The 17,555-nt window shown below is 34.7% G+C and overlaps 2 protein-coding genes across 2 annotated transcripts in view; one reads left to right on the top strand and one right to left on the bottom strand.

The window, feature by feature from the left end:
- LOC144968734 (SANT and BTB domain regulator of class switch recombination-like) overlaps positions 1-9,695 on the top strand; it is a 43,582-nt gene extending 33,887 nt beyond the window's left edge. Inside the window, exons 17-21 of the mRNA XM_078907366.1 lie at positions 2,206-2,293; positions 3,853-3,923; positions 4,935-5,017; positions 6,527-6,612; positions 7,773-9,695. Coding sequence (XP_078763492.1) covers positions 2,206-2,293; positions 3,853-3,923; positions 4,935-5,017; positions 6,527-6,612; positions 7,773-7,818 — 374 coding nt within the window. The 3' untranslated portion in view covers positions 7,819-9,695. The remainder of the gene's footprint in view (positions 1-2,205; positions 2,294-3,852; positions 3,924-4,934; positions 5,018-6,526; positions 6,613-7,772) is intronic.
- A 4,191-nt stretch (positions 9,696-13,886) lies between these two features.
- LOC144968732 (lysine-specific demethylase 2B-like) overlaps positions 13,887-17,555 on the bottom strand; it is a 42,833-nt gene continuing 39,164 nt past the window's right edge. Inside the window, exon 18 of the mRNA XM_078907365.1 lies at positions 13,887-17,106. Coding sequence (XP_078763491.1) covers positions 15,721-17,106 — 1,386 coding nt within the window. The 3' untranslated portion in view covers positions 13,887-15,720. The remainder of the gene's footprint in view (positions 17,107-17,555) is intronic.

The following is a 17,555-nucleotide window of genomic DNA, read 5'->3' as shown; positions in this document are numbered from 1 at the left end:
AGTGATGGCAATAATAGATATGACCATGGTAATGGTAGGTATAATGCTGTGGTGGTGATATTGATTGTGGTGCTGATGATACTTATGACATTGTGCAAATGATGGTGGTAGCGATTCTGATGGTAATGATAATGTTGTAAAAGTGCTTGTGGTAGTGATGGTGATGGTTTTAAAATTGACGTGGATCGACGTGCAATTATTTTTAGGTCTGATAACCATTTCATTATGGGCTCATTCTTGTAATAGAAATCTTTTTAAAAAATGACGCAAAATACATTATACAACAATGTTAAACCAGGCCCATAAGTGGATTCGGATGTCAGACCTGCGTGTTTGTTAACCTACAATGCAGCACAAATCCCTTTCGAAACGGTATTCTTTTTTCCACTATAACACAATAAGTCGAATGCTTGGCAGGTCTGTATCACTGCGTACATAGATACGTTAGTTGTAATAATATCTATTGAAATACCACCTTGAGTGGCGATAAGCCAAATTACACATATGGAATACAGCATTTTCATACAAAGCTGTTTGAGTACAGAATTATTGAGAAAAATCGTGGATTTATTTTTCTTGTAACCATTGTTTTAAATATATCAATCTTATTATGTATATATTTCCGTCTTTCTATTTTTTAATTTTAAACTAAAGTTAGGAATTTGTTTTTGGCCAGTAATCGTAACTTTATCAGACCATACCCAGATCAAAACAACAACCCAACCCCCTGACAACATTACCCTTGTTCTGAGTTTAAGAACATAGGCAAATTATTGTTCTTAGGCCGAACTGGGCTTTTATGTTCTGTATCATTCTATTTCACCCAGTTTCAACCCGTTGACATTTTAAATCCCAGCCCGTTGACATTCTAACTTCTCGTCAGGGCAAAAGTGGATACCAAATACTTAATAGTATTAGCTAACGAATGAAGTACTGAAAATATTGAGGACTTGGTATTAGTGTCCTTTATTAATCTTTAATATATTGACATCGTCTATGGAGATAAGTTTAAATGCAGAGGTTGTGCTTTCGGCTTTGGAATTAATTTGCGTGTTGTAAAGCCGCCAAATTCCATCCCGTCTATACAATTACCTCGTTTACTGCCAATTTGAAAACGCATTGAATTCGCCATGAATTAAATCTATCATTATGTCATACAGCTAGTCTACTCAAGACTGTACAACTTATAACAAAATTTTCTGAAGTTAAAGGACAGGTATCGACATCGTTCAAAAATTTTGGCTAAATTCAAGCTATTATTGATGGCACTCACTGAATTATCAAGATTATAACATTTTTTTTGTAAAACTGCTTCTTAACAGATACAGAAATTTGGTGTTGTTTTTTTTTCTTGCGCTACTTATACTATTATGACTAATATAATATTTTGACAAATTGAATACTAGTCATTTAAAACAAATAGTTACTGAGTGCTTACCCACTATTATAGATTGAAAAAAAATGTAAAAAAGGCAAAACACACGTAGACACACAATAGACCACACACACACACACACACACACACAAATCAAACAAAAGCAGGGAAAAAACCAACAAGAGAAAACAAATAAAAAAGAACAATAACCCCCCCCCCCCAAAAAAAAACAGCAAACAAAACAAAACAACAACAACCCCCCCCCCCCCTCCAAAAAAAACCAAAAAAACAGAAACCAAAACAAAGAAAACCTGCCGAATCTTCCTCTGTGCCTAGCCAACCCAAACTCTCGAGCAGGTATTTGAATTGGATACTTACCAATAGGAGAACACGACAATTGTTCCTTATAAGAAATCAATCACCATTCTGGAATAAAAATAATATCCCAGAAGAAAAAAACAAACAAAAAAACCCCACGAAATTAAGACACACACACACACACACACACACACACACCTAAAAAAAAACCCACACATAACTGATTATTTGACTCACAAACAGAGGAGGTGGGGTTTGTGAAACATTTAAGACGATACGGATATATCATGTAATTACGTGGATTCGAATCCAGCTCAGTAAAAGCAAAAACGGAATATTGCCCAGCTTTAGTGTGAAGGACGAATAGTGCAAGCAACACGATTTGTCCGTACGTACGGCAACCACGGTTGAAGCTATTCGACCTTAAGGACGAATAGGGCTACCCTAGTTTTTAAATGCCTTACTTATATTGCTTTGTTAATTTGTTTTCAATATATAACGTGACCCTCAAGGCCCAAGCAAGAAAATGAACAAAGGATTGAAGCGATCACGTGTTACCGTTGAACCTCAAGCAATTCTACTGGGTGCTCCAGGATTTGAGTAAGTTTTTGATTACCCTTGGGTTTGGTTATTGATTTTGTAATTCCAGTGCCTAGTTGCTGTGTTGTGGTAGTGGTAGTAGTAGTAGTAGTAGTAGTAGTAGTAGTAGTAGTAGTAGTAGTAGCAGTAGTAGTAGTAGTAGTAGTAGTAGTAGTAGTAGTAGTAGTAGCAGTAGCAGCAGCAGCAGTAGTAGTAGTAGTTTTTGTTGCAGTACAGAAGAAAGTAAGAGAGGGGGAGGGTGGAGGGGGATATAAGAAGGACTTTGAGTTATAACAATATTGGTATTGATAGTGATTTCATTTATAAGATGGAGCCTACTGGTATTGGAGTGGATTTTTGTTAGTCTCATACTGATTATATTCATGATTGTAATTGGGTTAATATTATTTTTGTTTTTGGCCTAATTATCTTCACAAAACATGTTCATGTTTCCATAATATTGACGTTAGAGTTTCCTTGTCTATTATTTAAAGTAAAAGAAGAAAATAGTCATAGAGTAAGTCTCATATTTATCCTTTGCTATAACGCTGTGAGAGGATTGAATTGATTAGCTTCCACGAATGGTAGTAACGAGTTTGATGTTTTCCTCTGTCTGAGCTAATCACTTTGATCTAATCTCACTGTAATCTCTGACAAACACTTGATGTCCCATCATCATACCTTTCCCTCATAATAATATATATAAATATGGCCCATAGTCTCAATCAGGTATTCTGTTGTGTTAAAAAGTAGTCATTCAGAGTCATTAGGCCCATATTCTTTTGTGTTAAAAAGTAGTCATTCAGAGTCATTAGGCCCATGGAGCTGGAGCTTATCTTAGTTTTTATTTTGTGAAATGGACAATAGCAATCACTTGCTATAATTTGGATATGGACACTGGTCTATTGCAAAGTGCTTACCAATCCAATCTCTGCTGGAGGGACAGGAGGGGAGGAAAAAAGATGTGTGAAGCAAATGATCTACCCACTGAGCTATTGGGACCCCTGTTGAGATAAACATGAGGCTAAAAATTGCATTTAATGTCTGAATGATAAGATTTGAATTAAATTCAATGGCACCATTAAGAAGAGTGAATCTGGCCTCTGTTATTCTGATTATTACGAGTTTAAGGAAAATTTTCCACGGATTTGTCATGGTATCTGTCCCGACTTAATACCTAGATGAAGGAATATATATGATCAACATAACTTAACAGATCATTTTCAATTGTAACTTTCAATTTTCTTAAAATTGTAACATTTCATTTTTTAAACATTTTTATGTCATCTATGTATTGCAAAGCACAACTGAACACTTCGTTGGAGTGGCGCTCTATAAATTTCATTTTATTTATTTATACTATTTATCTTTTAAAATTTTCACAAGGGCCTGCAAGTGTTATTTTTGTTTTAGAAATATCTGGTGTTACATTAATTTGGCATTAGAGGAGAGTAGGCAATATCAAGACCTTGGGAAGGAACCAGTCCTCAGTCCTTACATTTGTAAAATTTTAGATGTATTACAAGACATAAAGCCCTGAAAACTAGTGAGAAAGCATTCGTCTTTATTATTTCTAACAGACAAACAAAGAAGTCTACTTGGGATACTCAAAGATCCATGAGGTACAATCAGGATGCCCAGAGACAAGAAGGTATGAATGGTGCAAAGACTTTGTCTTATGCATTTACATGCATTTAGTTGAGCGTTACCAGGTATTTATTTGTTTTCCACTTTAACAAAGTCCAGGAACCACTTCAAAACTTCATTTCCGATTTCGAATTTCAGATATTCTTTGACAGATTGAGTCTCATCACCAACACATCATCATTATTACTCACAATTGGATTCAACAGTCTGATGTCACGTCGCCCAGCAACGGCGGCCATCTTGGTTCTAAACAAAGAAAATATGTACTTTTTATTTTTCATGCTGGCTAGTTTTCATATGTCTTGTGATCAGAATTTGTAAAAGTCAAAACATGATCAGATTTATAATATTTTTTATTTCATCTGGATACGCTTTTATGCTTGTCGGAGAAATATTTCATAAGGGCGTCCGCCATTGTTCCGATAGTTTAGAGCCAGTTACTAAGCTACCATGCGTCATTACGAGGGAAGTGACGTCATGACTGTTGAAGCGTATTACCACTACCACTGCCACCACTCCAGCATTTATCATCTACACCATCAGCCTTATCTACATCATCATCATCATCACTGCTAATACCACATCATCTTCATTATCATCCATAGTATGTCATCATTACCAGAATCACAACCATATCGTCATCATTACCACAGTTATCATCAAAACTACATCATCATCACCATATTCTTCTTCATCAAACATAATAAGACTCAGACCCATACAGATTTGATTTGACCCTTGAGGTAAACATGATACTGGAATCTACTCATAAAATATCCCTTTAATGAATGATGAGTGAAGTTGACCAATTGAAAATATGAAAAATGTAAAATTGGAAGCTCTCTCTCTCTCTCTCTCTCTCTCTCTCTCTCTCTCTCTCTCTCTCTCTCTCTCTCTCTCTCTCTCTCACACACACACACACACACACACACACACACACAATTCACAAAAGTACACATTTCCTTCAAAGGCACTCACACACTTCCCATTCCCCCAAATACTCTTATTCATTCAGATGCCAGAAGGATGAGGGAAATCAGATTGTACCTGTCCAAACTCAGACTGTCCGCAGAAAAGGTGGAGAAACCAAAGAAGGAGGTGAGTATAAGGCAAAATAGAAAAAGGAAAAAGAAGTATTTTGAGTGTCTACCGCTCACTGGTCCTATGTATACCCGTTTTTCATCTCACATGCTGCCTTCACTAGGTCAGTTTCTTGTAAAGTAACAAAGTCAAGGGACATCCAACATGTTCAAGAACAAGATGGGTGGCTAAAGATATCATAACTTTGGTCCCACAATTGTGTTGTTGGATAAGACACTTTATACACATCCTCCCCTCCCATTGTGTTGTTGGATAAGACACTTTATACACATCCTGCCCTCCCATCGTGTTGTTGGATAAGACGCTTTATACACATCCTCCCCTCCCATTGTGTTGTTGGATAAGACACTTTATACACATCCTCCCCTCCCATTGTGTTGTTGGATAAGACGCTTTATACACATCCTCCCCTCCCATTGTGTTGTTGGATAAGACACTTTATACACATCCTCCCCTCCCATTGTGTTGTTGGATAAGACACTTTATACACATCCTCCCCTCCCATTGTGTTGTTGGATAAGACACTTTATACACATCCTCCCCTCCCACCCCTTTACTGAGATGTGAATTGGTACGTCTCTACAGATTAGTCACAGATGGAAATTTCAAGTGCAAAAAGGGTGCTTAACAGGTAAATTGATGCAGATAAAATAAAATAAAACGACTATGAACGTTTATATCAACGTTCTTCACAATACTTCATTTATTCCATAATATTTTCATTTCATACAATTAAAGTTACTTGTTAGGCACCTTTTAGAATGATGTGGGAGTAAAAATCATTTGAAACAGACACGAGTTGAGAAATTAGGTGGCACAACACAAATATTGATCGCCTGTATTGACTTACCTAAATACTACAGGAGCAAACCATCTATTTGTAAAGATGTACATATTTTTATAGGGGAGGGGAGTCCGATCTTTTCAAAATTCGAACTTTTTACCCAAAATTGAGAAGAAAAAAAAGGTATGAAAAATATTATATATTAACTCAGAAATGGCTATATGACTAAACTGAATTATACTAATACTACATTAATGGTTAATTTATATAAATAAGAATAATAATCGTGCATAGTGTCTAGATAACAAATTTATAAACTTTAAATTCTGATTTTTTTTTTTTCAAGAAATTTTCATATTTTTTAGTTGATTGCCTCTTGCAAGACTGTTGTATTACTTTTGAGTTGTTGAGTTCTTGGAACTTAGGAAATGGGCATTTAGAATTGCTGAATTACCCTTCTGATGACCCACATTTTTGTTGTTGTTATTGGGTTTTTTTTATGGGTTTTGTGTTCTTTGTTTTTGGTTGTTTTCTTTTAATTATCAGCAGTGTGAACTGTATGTCTCCGACTTTGGGATGATAGAATGTTGCTGAAATGAACGAACAAAGCAATAACAATCTCTTCTTCATGCATCAGGATAATGTCTTGATGCTCTAAGGTTTTTGGGGTTTTTTTAAGGTGAGATCAACCAAATATGTTCTTTTTCTTTCATCTCTCCCAGTTCGCTGGAGGAATTTACAGTAAATTGGAAAATCAATGGAGGGCATCCAATGTTCAGGCCAAACAAAATCCTGCGTCTCAGTTCAGGTATTCCTTTTTTTAAAAATTTGTTGTTAATTAACGGGAAAATATATTTATTGATATTGATTAAATCTGCCTTCATTATTTCAAACTGAAACCACCAAGTATATAAAAGAAGCCATTGCTTCAAACACTATTTGCACTCCTGTTTTCTAATACATCAGTTTATGCTGGGAGAACAATTAAAAATGTTTCTTTATAAGGATTGGTTTTTGGTAGGATAATTTTATGTGATACAATTTAAAGAAAAATATAATTTCTGCCATTTTGCTTCTAAATATTTGGTAATTTGTGACCAAATGTAAACCTAATTTGTACCAATATTTTCATGTAAGTTACTAAATTGAAACATGGAGCATTTCATATCAATTAAAAGGACATTTTTTCTCCAATCCTCTGCAACCATTTACTTTGCTTTAAATTGTTGTTTGATCAGAATTAAATCATAATGACTATTGTTATTATCATTATTCGAGTTCTGCTCAGAGCGGTGCATAGTTGAGTCCATGGAAATGGCTCTTTACTCTTTGTTTGGCTATGTGGTCTACTGTTATGTCATTCACTGTTGGATCTGAAGGTCCTCGGTTCGAGCCTCTCTTGGTGCATAGTTGAGTCCTTGGAAAAGCCTCTTTACTCACATTCTCTCATTGTACTCAGATATGAAATGAGTACCTGGTTGTTAACAGTGATGTCTCTGTAAAATAAAATATGTAATATCGCGTAACAGGCGTCATGTTTCGTTCTACATGCTACGTATTGCTTTTGGTAAGGGACCTTTCGTAAAGCACTTTGAGCATCTATATAAAAGCTCAAGTTTTTAAAAATTCACATTCTCTCACTGTACTCAGGTGTAAAATGAGTAGCTGACCGTTAACAGTAACAGCATTGTCTCTGTAAAAATAAATTGTAATATCGCCTAACAGGCATCATGTTAAGTGTTGCTGTTGGCGAGGGACCCCTTGTAAAGTACTCTGAGCATATTTAGTGGTTATTGTGCTATATAAAAGCTCAAGTTGTTTTTTTTTTTAAGCTATAAAGATATGCCAACTTTTCACAAGACCACTCGCCTTGATATTGATATTTTCAGTGATTGCATATAGTTTAGAGGGAAATTGAAGGCTAGCTCTAATGGGTTAGTTTTAGTTTGTTTAATTTATATTTTTCAGAAACAAACCCAAGCCCTTCGGACAAGTGAGATCATCTCTGGCCTGATCAAACATAAGCTCAACTTACATCTACATATCTTTTGTTGCCAACATCCAGTTTTCAAGTCACCCTGAAGCCATTCCTTTTATTTAGTTATTAATTCCTTGAGCAATCTGGTCATTATTCTAAATATGGCCCATTGTGTCGATCTGTTGTTATGTTAGAATGGACTAGGTGAATAAAATTGAGTTAAGGTCAAAATAATGAAAATAAGGAATTTGAGGTTTTAGGAGTGTAAGATTCGATTCGACCTAACACAATACTGTTTTAGACAATTGGTCACAACTGATATGACCACAGAGAGTGATTTTGAGAACAAAATGACTTCTCATCTGATATCATGCCACCTTCTGTTTTAATAAATTCAACCGGGAATACTTATCCATATGTTGATGTTACCATAATATGAGCATTCCTTCAACAGAAGTCAAATTGTAATCATGACGTAGACACTGCTGTGTCATCTATATGATCAAAATAACAATTGCTCTATCGTTGACTGGGACTAAACACGTGTTGTTAACTTATTTGTTGGATCACACTTCTGTTTTGTTGATATTGAGAAATGAACATTTATCACGCTTTTCCATTGATTCAGTATGGTCAGTTCACTTCACAATGCTTCATTTATTATCTCACCAGGCCATATGAACCCATATGTTCATTTCATGCCGGGCAAGCTGCCTATTAGACATTCTTTTTTTTCCTTGGCACTCTTACAATTTCCATCACTGACAATCGTGTGGGGTGAATTGTATAAAGTATTTTGCCGAATGTTACAATACTGAGGCCAGTTTGCTTTTTTGTCTTCTATCTGGTGCTAACCATGCTCAAAATTCCTTGATTTTGTAAGTTTTAAGTGTTGCTGTTGGTTAGAGCGGTTTGAACACTTTTATTGCATGATGCACTATATAAATGCTTTAGTTTCTTCTTCTTTTTTTTTTCCCCCACAAGACAAGATATTGTACCGGTGAGCCACTGATGCTGGTTTGACCGTGTGTTACATCATCCATTTTTTTTCCTTTCTAGACTGTCTAGACATAGCAATATTTCAATAACTAAATCTGACAAAAATAACTTTCCCATAAAGAGGGTAGCAATTATAACTGTTGATTTTACAAGTTTGCTACAGATACCTATATTAACCCCTTGAACCGGTTTGCTTTGAAGAAAGGGCTTGCATTTTTTATAAATATGCCTGAAATGTTCCCTTCATTTTTTATGTTGATATTGTATATTTATGCAAATATATGTTTTATTTATTATCATTATTTATTATTGATTTGCACCATGTGATTTATATTCAGTGTCTCATTGATTTTGTCTATACACTAAAATGGTTCCGTAATGAAGTTCTGGACTTTCTGGGGTTTTTGACTGACAATGAATGTCCATGGTCGACTGTCAATTCTATATTTAGGCCAGTGAAAGTTTTATTGAAACTAAATTGAACCCCGAAAAAAACCCCCAAAAAACAAAGAAAACAGAAAGTGTGTTCTGATGAATCACATTATTTCAGTCATCGACACAAGCAACGTGTTCTTACAAATCATGATATTATAAGTCAGAGGGATGATTTAAAAGGAAAAAAATATCTCCCAAAATTATATCTATGAATTTGACTGTTTCACTCCCAGCCAAAGATTTCGGTCAGGGTCAGGACGAAATCAAATAATAATTTTATGTTTTTTATTTTTTTAAATAAATTTTGTTTTCTCTTCTTTTTCTTTGGGAAGAGGGGGGGGGGGGGTTGTTTTTGTCCTTTCTTGTTTTTTAATTAAACCAAATGAAAATAAGCTCTTTTCAACCATGTAGTGATTGTAAGCCTAATGCATTAGCTCTACTCGATAAATTTGTTGAATAAATTCACTGGGGTAAATGACTGAGATTGATTTGTTTATTTCTTTAGGGTTTTGCGGCTGCGACACATTTGGGTCATTTCAACGCCATAAAAAAAGAAAATGGGATAGTAAAAAAAAATATCTAGATTTACAATTAAAAGCATACAAGAAAAAGTAAGACATAGGGGAACAGATGTAGATTCCCAGAGCACACCATCAGTCTAGTTAGTTTGAGATCACTGACATACTGACATCCAGACACAAGCACAGAATCCCACCAAGCGGATTACACTCAAATGCTTACAAAACATAATATTCAAAACAAACAAAAAAATATTAGAGTACATCACAGAGAGATGATTTACAAGGAAAAACATATCACCTCCCAAAACTATTACAATGCATTTGACTGTTTCCCTCTCAGCCAAGGACTTCGGCCAGGACCAGAACAAACCAAGTAATCTCATTTCAAGACAAAAGACAGAAAGCGACTTGGATAACAGATAAAGAGGGATAGAAGACCCAGCAAATGACCTCCTGCCCACCATGGGAGGTCAGAGGACACACCCAGTGACTGATGTTCATTTTTGTTGAAAAACAAATGACTTGTATTAACAAAGGAATTTGGAGAGCATGCAACATCTTTATTATTATTGGTTTCAACAATAAATAATGCATAAATACGCTGCAAATGAACAAGTTGGACACCAGCCATATTATACAAAAATGATCTATTTCAACAAAAATAATATATTCTACACAGCAAAATGCATCAGGTAAAACGCTTCCTATTTCCTTCTCATGATCTCATATATTATATTTTGTTTTTATTTGTAAGGGTAACAGCATTTGGGAAACTTTAAGGTCATTGCAGCGCCAGTAAAAATGAAGAATGTGGGATAGTAAAAACAAAGTTCTGGATTTACAATCAAAAGCATGTGAGAAAGGGGGCAGGTTCAAATTGGGATCAGAAGTAGATTTGAAGAGCAATCCATTGACATACTTCGTTTGAGATAGTCCAAAAGTCATATCTAGTCACAAGTACAAGATCCTATTAATATGAATACATTCAAATGTTTACAAAATATTATATTCAAAACAAATTCAAAAACAAACTATACAAGTTAAATAACAGAGAGACAATTTACAAGGGAAAAAATATAATTATCAAAACTAATGTTAAACATTTAACTGTTTTCCTCTCAACTCAAAGCCGAGAACTCCGGCCAAAACCAGGATAAAACCAAATAATCTCATTCCAAGACAAAAACAGAAAGTAATATGAAACGGCGTGGAGATATAAGAGGGTAGAAAATGCAGCAACAGTTACCTTCCTGCTCACCATGGGTGGTCAAAAGATCACATCCAGCTCACACCACTTAAACTCTCTCGAATTCATATGCATGGAAAATCAAACAAATTTGTTTGATTTTCCATGAGGGTGAACTCGAGAGAGAATTAAAAAGACTTGATTAAATTAATGACCGTGAGTCTGTTTTTTAAAAATACAGCTTTCTCTCCACCTGAACATTCTACGGGGTAATAAAAAAAACTTGGTAGTTGAGGCTGTAGTGTCTGAGCCAACATCTTATAAACTTGACTACCTAAAATTGCAATTTGCACAAGACAAATTTCAAACTCAAGCATGACCGAAAAAATTAAATATTCATTCACCTTTTTCAATCATAACCTGATGAACAATGGAGCTTATCACATACTTCTTATAATCATTTTCTTTTAAATTTAAAAGGTGATTTAAACTTAAAGAAATATATAGAAAACTATCCATAGAAAACTATCTCTGATATTCAATATTTCACAATACACAATAGAACACGAATAGAAAGAACAACCCAGGCAAAAAAAATGGTATTTTATCTCTGTAAATCTTTATTTTTAATTTTGAAAATAATACAGGGAAAATGCCACAGACACGAATTCTATATTTCCATCAATTTCTTTTAACCGAGTGAGTTATAAAAGTTTTCACATCAATCAAAGTATTCCACTGTTAAACCAGAAGTTTACCAATCATTAAAAATATTAAGAAAAAAAATTTGCCTCCGTTGCTTATGTAAATGAAATTCCAAAAATTTCAACGCCAATTCATAGCAATCCTCTTTGCGGCGCATGACATTGCAGATAGTAGACAAATAATTTTATGACTCACTAGTACAAATTTCCTGATCATCATTAAATCTGGAAATCTCAAATAGGTCTACATCTGTCTGCTGAACATGCGTGATTATAACATTTTTTACATTGTCCCTGAGTTGAATATAATCTTTAAAAATTGTTTTCTTGAAATACAAAATAAGTGTACACACACAAAAATAAGTATAAATAGAAAATAGGAAAACATTTTTAACAATGCACCCACCCTTTTATCAAAGCCATTCACTATGAGCAGAGATAGAAAAAAAACAACCAAAAAAACCCTGTAAAGCTGTTTTTAGATAGATTTGACTCCAGGAAGCGGTAACTGTGATTTTGTTGTAAGCACTTTGGAATCTTTAGGTCCCTGGTTTAAGTCCTGCTATGGGGGACATACAATTGGGTCCTTAGTGAAGAATCTTTACTCACATCTCTCACAGCACTCGGGTGTAAAAAGAGTACCTGGCTGGTCACAGTACAGCGTTTTCTGTGCATGGGTGCCAGCAGGAAAAGTGCTGAAACCTTAAACTAAAATCTCGACACTTTGCCAAACCTGAAAATGTTCCTACTGAAAATGCAGCCTAAACTTTACTCTTATTTCATCACCGTTTTTATGCTATTATGTTATTTTACTCAAAACACTGAAACCGGAGGTATTTGACTTCGAGATATCGGAAAACTGGCACCCATGTTTCTGTGTCAGAACTAAATTTTGTTAAAGAGACTCACAGACATCACATCGCATCCTCTTTCTCAAATATTGCCGTTGGCTTGGGACCCATTGTCAAGTATTTTGAACACAAAAAGTTGATATTGCGCTATATAAAAACTTGGTAGCTGAGACTGCAGTTTTGTTTTTGTTTTTGGTCTTTTTCAGGAGGGGAGGGGGGCATTTTTTGGCCAAAAAAAAAATAAAAATATTCCATTCTAAAATTCTAGTAATAAATTTTATGATACTCAAAATGAATGATTTTCGCCCTTATTTTATATGTCCTGTCAATGTCAGATAGTTAAATTTAATTGGATTCATCAATATATCTAATATGAAAAATAAAATCTTCATAAAATTTCCAATACAATTTAGCTTTAAAAGCTTTAACTTTTGAACAAATCCTAATTTGTCAAAAACTAAATAAATAAATAAATCGGTACTAAATCAAATTTGTTTTAGTGACAAATTTGTATTGGAAGTAATTAGAATGGGTTGGTTGTTTAGCAGAATTAGACTTTTAAGTGCTTCTAGCAGTTGAACGTGAGCGGTCTAGATTCTTCTTGTTGCATTATTTCACTGATACTTAAAGTGCGAAATGTCAATTTCTGGAACCAGAATTTCAACATAAACTGGCACTTTGATCACTGCTTCACTTATTTGAAATCATTCTAAGGGAACCCACTATGTTTGTTTGTTTTTAGGATCTCATCAATGCAATGCTTGTCAATTATTTGGGTTACACAAAGAAAAATGAAAAGAACATATTAAAAGGTATAGATTTAACCTGTGTGTGTGTGGGAAGGGGGAGTAAGTTTTTAAACAGTGAAAAATTGTAGATACAGATCTAGTTAAAAGATACCAACCTGACCCCTGTCCCTATTTAGGTATATTATTTCAATTAGTTTGTTCCCAGACCCTTACCTATGGAACATCATCAACTATCTCAAACACTACAAAATGTGGTGCCATGATATTTTGTTTTTTGTTGTTTTTTTGCAAGTCGTTTATATTTTGAGTGATGCTATTAATTTCGAAATATGAAAGTCATAGAATAAAAAAGTTTAATCACAATGGTGAATTCTTTAATCTTTTCAGCATTTGTCGTCACACTCACAAAAAGAAAATACTCAAACAATACAAACAATCAATGATCCTATTGAGAATATCATTTTGGTTTTATTTCAAATAGTCAAATAGTATACTTCAATCATATTGTGCAAAGCTACAAGCATGCAGTTGTCTAGAAATTTATTTGCTGACTCCTCTAAAAAATATTTATAAATTTTCATTGTAGCGCTATTGATTAAGACCATTTTTAGTTTCAAATCCACATTACAATGACTCTTCATTTTGTATAAATTGTTGAGTGTTTGTGTTTAAGGGTTTTACGGCGCTTGCAACACATTTAGGTTATATCAGCGCCAGTAAAAAGGAAGAAAATGGGATAGTTGAAAGTTCTAGAATTACAATTAAAGCACCCAAGAGAGAGTAAGACAAAGGGGAATTGGGAACAAATAGGGATCAGATGTAGATTCCAAGAGCATACCATCAATGTACTTAGCTTGAGATCACCTATGTCTCATCTGGACACAAGCACAAAATCCAACAAGGAGGAATACACTCAGATGCTTACATCATACATTAAAAATAAATATAATAATACATAACAGAGAGATGATTTACAAGGAAAAAAATATCATCTCTCAAAACAATAACTATGCATTTGACTGTTTCCCTCCCAGCCAGGACTCGGGCCAGGGCCAGGACAAAACCAAGTAATCTCATTCCAAGACAAAGACAGAAAGCATGTAGGAAAACAGATATAAGGGGATAGAAGACACAGTATGTACCCCCCTGCCCGCTATGGGAGATAAATTGTTGATGCAAAATATCAAAATGTTTGTTTTTTTTACAAAGCCAAAAAAAAAGAGAAGTCCTTAAGTATGGAATTGCAACCAGAGTAAAAACAATTTGCTCAATGTCACTGATAATCTTAGTGCTCTTGCAACCCACCTAAAACCCACCTGATGGTTATCAAGATGTAAAATAAATGCGGACATGGGATGTCTAATGGAGCAATAGTAGCAATAACGCACATTTACAAGAAAACACTATCTTGCATTGATTAGATTATAAAATATGAGTAGCCCTCACCATGTGCTTAAAGCCAAAACAGAAGGTATTCGTATTTATGATGAACAACACCTCAGGTGGCAGATAAAAATATGTGTATTTAAATTATGTATTTAAATTATCAAAGCTAAATCGTCTCTTTTCATGGAATGTTTATTTCTCAAAATCTAATATTCAAAACTTTAATTTTATCTTATTAAAATCTTGTATGTCAATCTTACCTTTAAAAATATTTATGAAAAAGCAAGTCAAATACAGTGGCATTATCTCATCAATTATTGCACTTCAACAACAGATCGGTCATTTGTCTTGGGTAGCATTTTCTGACTATAATTATGAAGCGTTTATAAATCAATATCTATGTGAAAGTAGTCCATTACTTGAATAAAACGTTGATATAATAAGCAAAATGCAAGTTTAAGACCAGGATATTATCTCAGAATTTGACCCGGGGTTTTTGTATTTTCAAAACTAGCAAGTGGGCATCATAATGAAAAAAAAATAGGCAGCAGGTAATAATGGAAAAAAAAAAAATCCAACAAACCAATATTCTATTATTCATCACTTCAAAGCTTCATTATTTTTCATGACACAACATTAATATAAATAAGCATTTTTATAGCATTTATTTTTTCTATTTTACTTTGATTCACAACCAGTATTATTCATATTGAAGAAAGTTGCAGTTGCACACATTCTTGCCTTTCTATTAATCTAGACATTGAAAAAGATAACTAGCGCATTAGTTTCTTTGATTTGATATTTCATATTTTATATCAAATGACCAATCAGAGAACAATTTTGGGATATTTATTTCTCCTCATGCTATGAAATCAAAAGTTTAATTCACTCGGTTAAATGCTATTTTCTTTTGTGCTTCTCAGTAAAATCCGGATAATGTAAGCGATAAGGCAATCTTTGCATTCAATCTTCTCTAAAAGTCCAAAAAAAATTATTTTTTAATCACATAACAGCTATATCTGCAATTTCATATTCATTTGTGACAAAGTTAGAATCCAAAGAATCAAATCAGCAAAAACTCTAAACTAAAGCTAATATATACAATATCTACAAACTTATTATTCCATGAGCATGTGCCCTAAGGGTTCTGTGTTTGTAGTTGCGAGAAAATCTAACACAGGCCTCCTGGGATATTGCTGGGATATCAGTGAGAGCAAGGAACCTGAGCTCTCGACAAGTCGCAAGAGAATCAAGACACCGTTCAGTCAGCTGAACACATTTAACGAGTCGAATGTCCTGCAATAGACAGGGTGCACCTAACTGCACTAATGCTCGTATGCCTCTGTCGGTGACACGCATGCAGCATGTAAGATCCAGAGCCACAAGCTTTGGTAGGTGGGTGGCCAGAGTGTCCAGACTAAGGTCGGTGATGTCCGTTCCTGTAAGACTTAGTCTTTCCAAGCAACACAGGCGTGAAATGTTCTTCTGTCCAGGCTTCAGATTGATAGGTGGTGAGGCCAATTCTCGAAAACACAAATGTCTAATACCTGTTGCCCAATTAAGATGCAGAGATTGAAGAAGTGGACAGTCAGCAAAGCAAAGAGCACAAATTGACGCCCATGATAGATTGGACAAGTCCAAGTGTTTGAGCCCTGGGAGCCGAGCCATGAGCCAAAGCAGCTGAGAATGAGAAATCACTGATGAGGCAAGTTTTAATGAACGAGGCTGCCTAAGAACAATACCTTTCAGATGTGACTGTTTGATGCTGATGCGAGAGAGATTCAGTTCAGGCCAAAGAGTTGGATCTAAGACCCAACAGTCAAACGTTCTACACACAGATGACAGGCGTGCCAGATCATTTTGAGACAAGTAGCTGAATATGAGTGTCCATAGTGGTCTGGTCAAAGGATGAGGAATATCATTGTTCATAAATACAACATCTGGGATGTGAGGTGGAGGGGGTGGTCGCACAACATAATTTTTGACCTTGACTTTTGGAGTGTAGTCTGTCCCCCAGCGTAATTTTTCAGGGGAAGTGTTATGATACTCAGCAAAGGCAGAAAATGGTTTGATATCACTGCTGGTGCTGCCATCCCTAAGTCCTGAATTGTATGAATATTCCTGTGATGACGAGGTGGCACCGGAGGAATATTCTTGCTTCAAATTAGCAATGTTGAAATTTGGATTACTGTCAGAGGGTAATAATGAAGATGAGGCAGAACCATCTAGATTGTACATTGAACAATCTGACAATGGCTGAGATAGTGGTGAATAAGATGATGTTGAATACAGCAGTGATGAAGATGAAAATGAATGAGTGTCAGCATTACCCCCGCAATCCCCTGAGAAAAAATCATCCTTGCTTGATGAAGGAGACAGCTTTGAATGTTTCACACCTCCCTGTGCAACGTAAGGCTCTAAATTGGACTCCTGGGATGTCCCTAGCATTGCAGCATCAGCATCGGCCACCCACACACCATCACCACCATAACCCTGGAAGGGAAGGGAGATAAAAACCAGGTTCCAACTCAATCAACTTAATCCCATACATGAAAGATGTATTGTGCAGTATAGTTTGTATAATTAAACGACGATTATGAATTATTTGCCTTATCAACAAATATTTTTTTATCATTTCACTATCCTTTTAGGTTGATAAATAAAAATTTTTGTTTTCTTTTTAAAAATAATTATTTGCCATTAAATTACGTTTGTATTTTTAAAATCTCTGCATCTTTTACTTTTACGCCATTTTCATCAGTTTAGTTCATTAATCTGTCTAAATCATAAATTTATTGTTTCAACCATAATAAAAAAGTTGATAGCAGAAAAAAAAAATAATTTCCATTAATATTGTCACTCATTATGGCAGTCTTCAGTTGATTCTGACCGATTTACATTTTTAAAAATTAAGATTAAACAGAAATTAAATTACTAAATGT

Source organism: Berghia stephanieae, chromosome 3 (genome assembly GCF_034508935.2).
Source record: "Berghia stephanieae isolate SIO BIC M18660-M18661 chromosome 3, UCSD_Bste_1.3, whole genome shotgun sequence".
Classification (NCBI taxonomy): Eukaryota; Metazoa; Mollusca; class Gastropoda; order Nudibranchia; family Aeolidiidae; genus Berghia; species Berghia stephanieae.
This window is presented reverse-complemented; position numbering and strand designations above follow the sequence as displayed.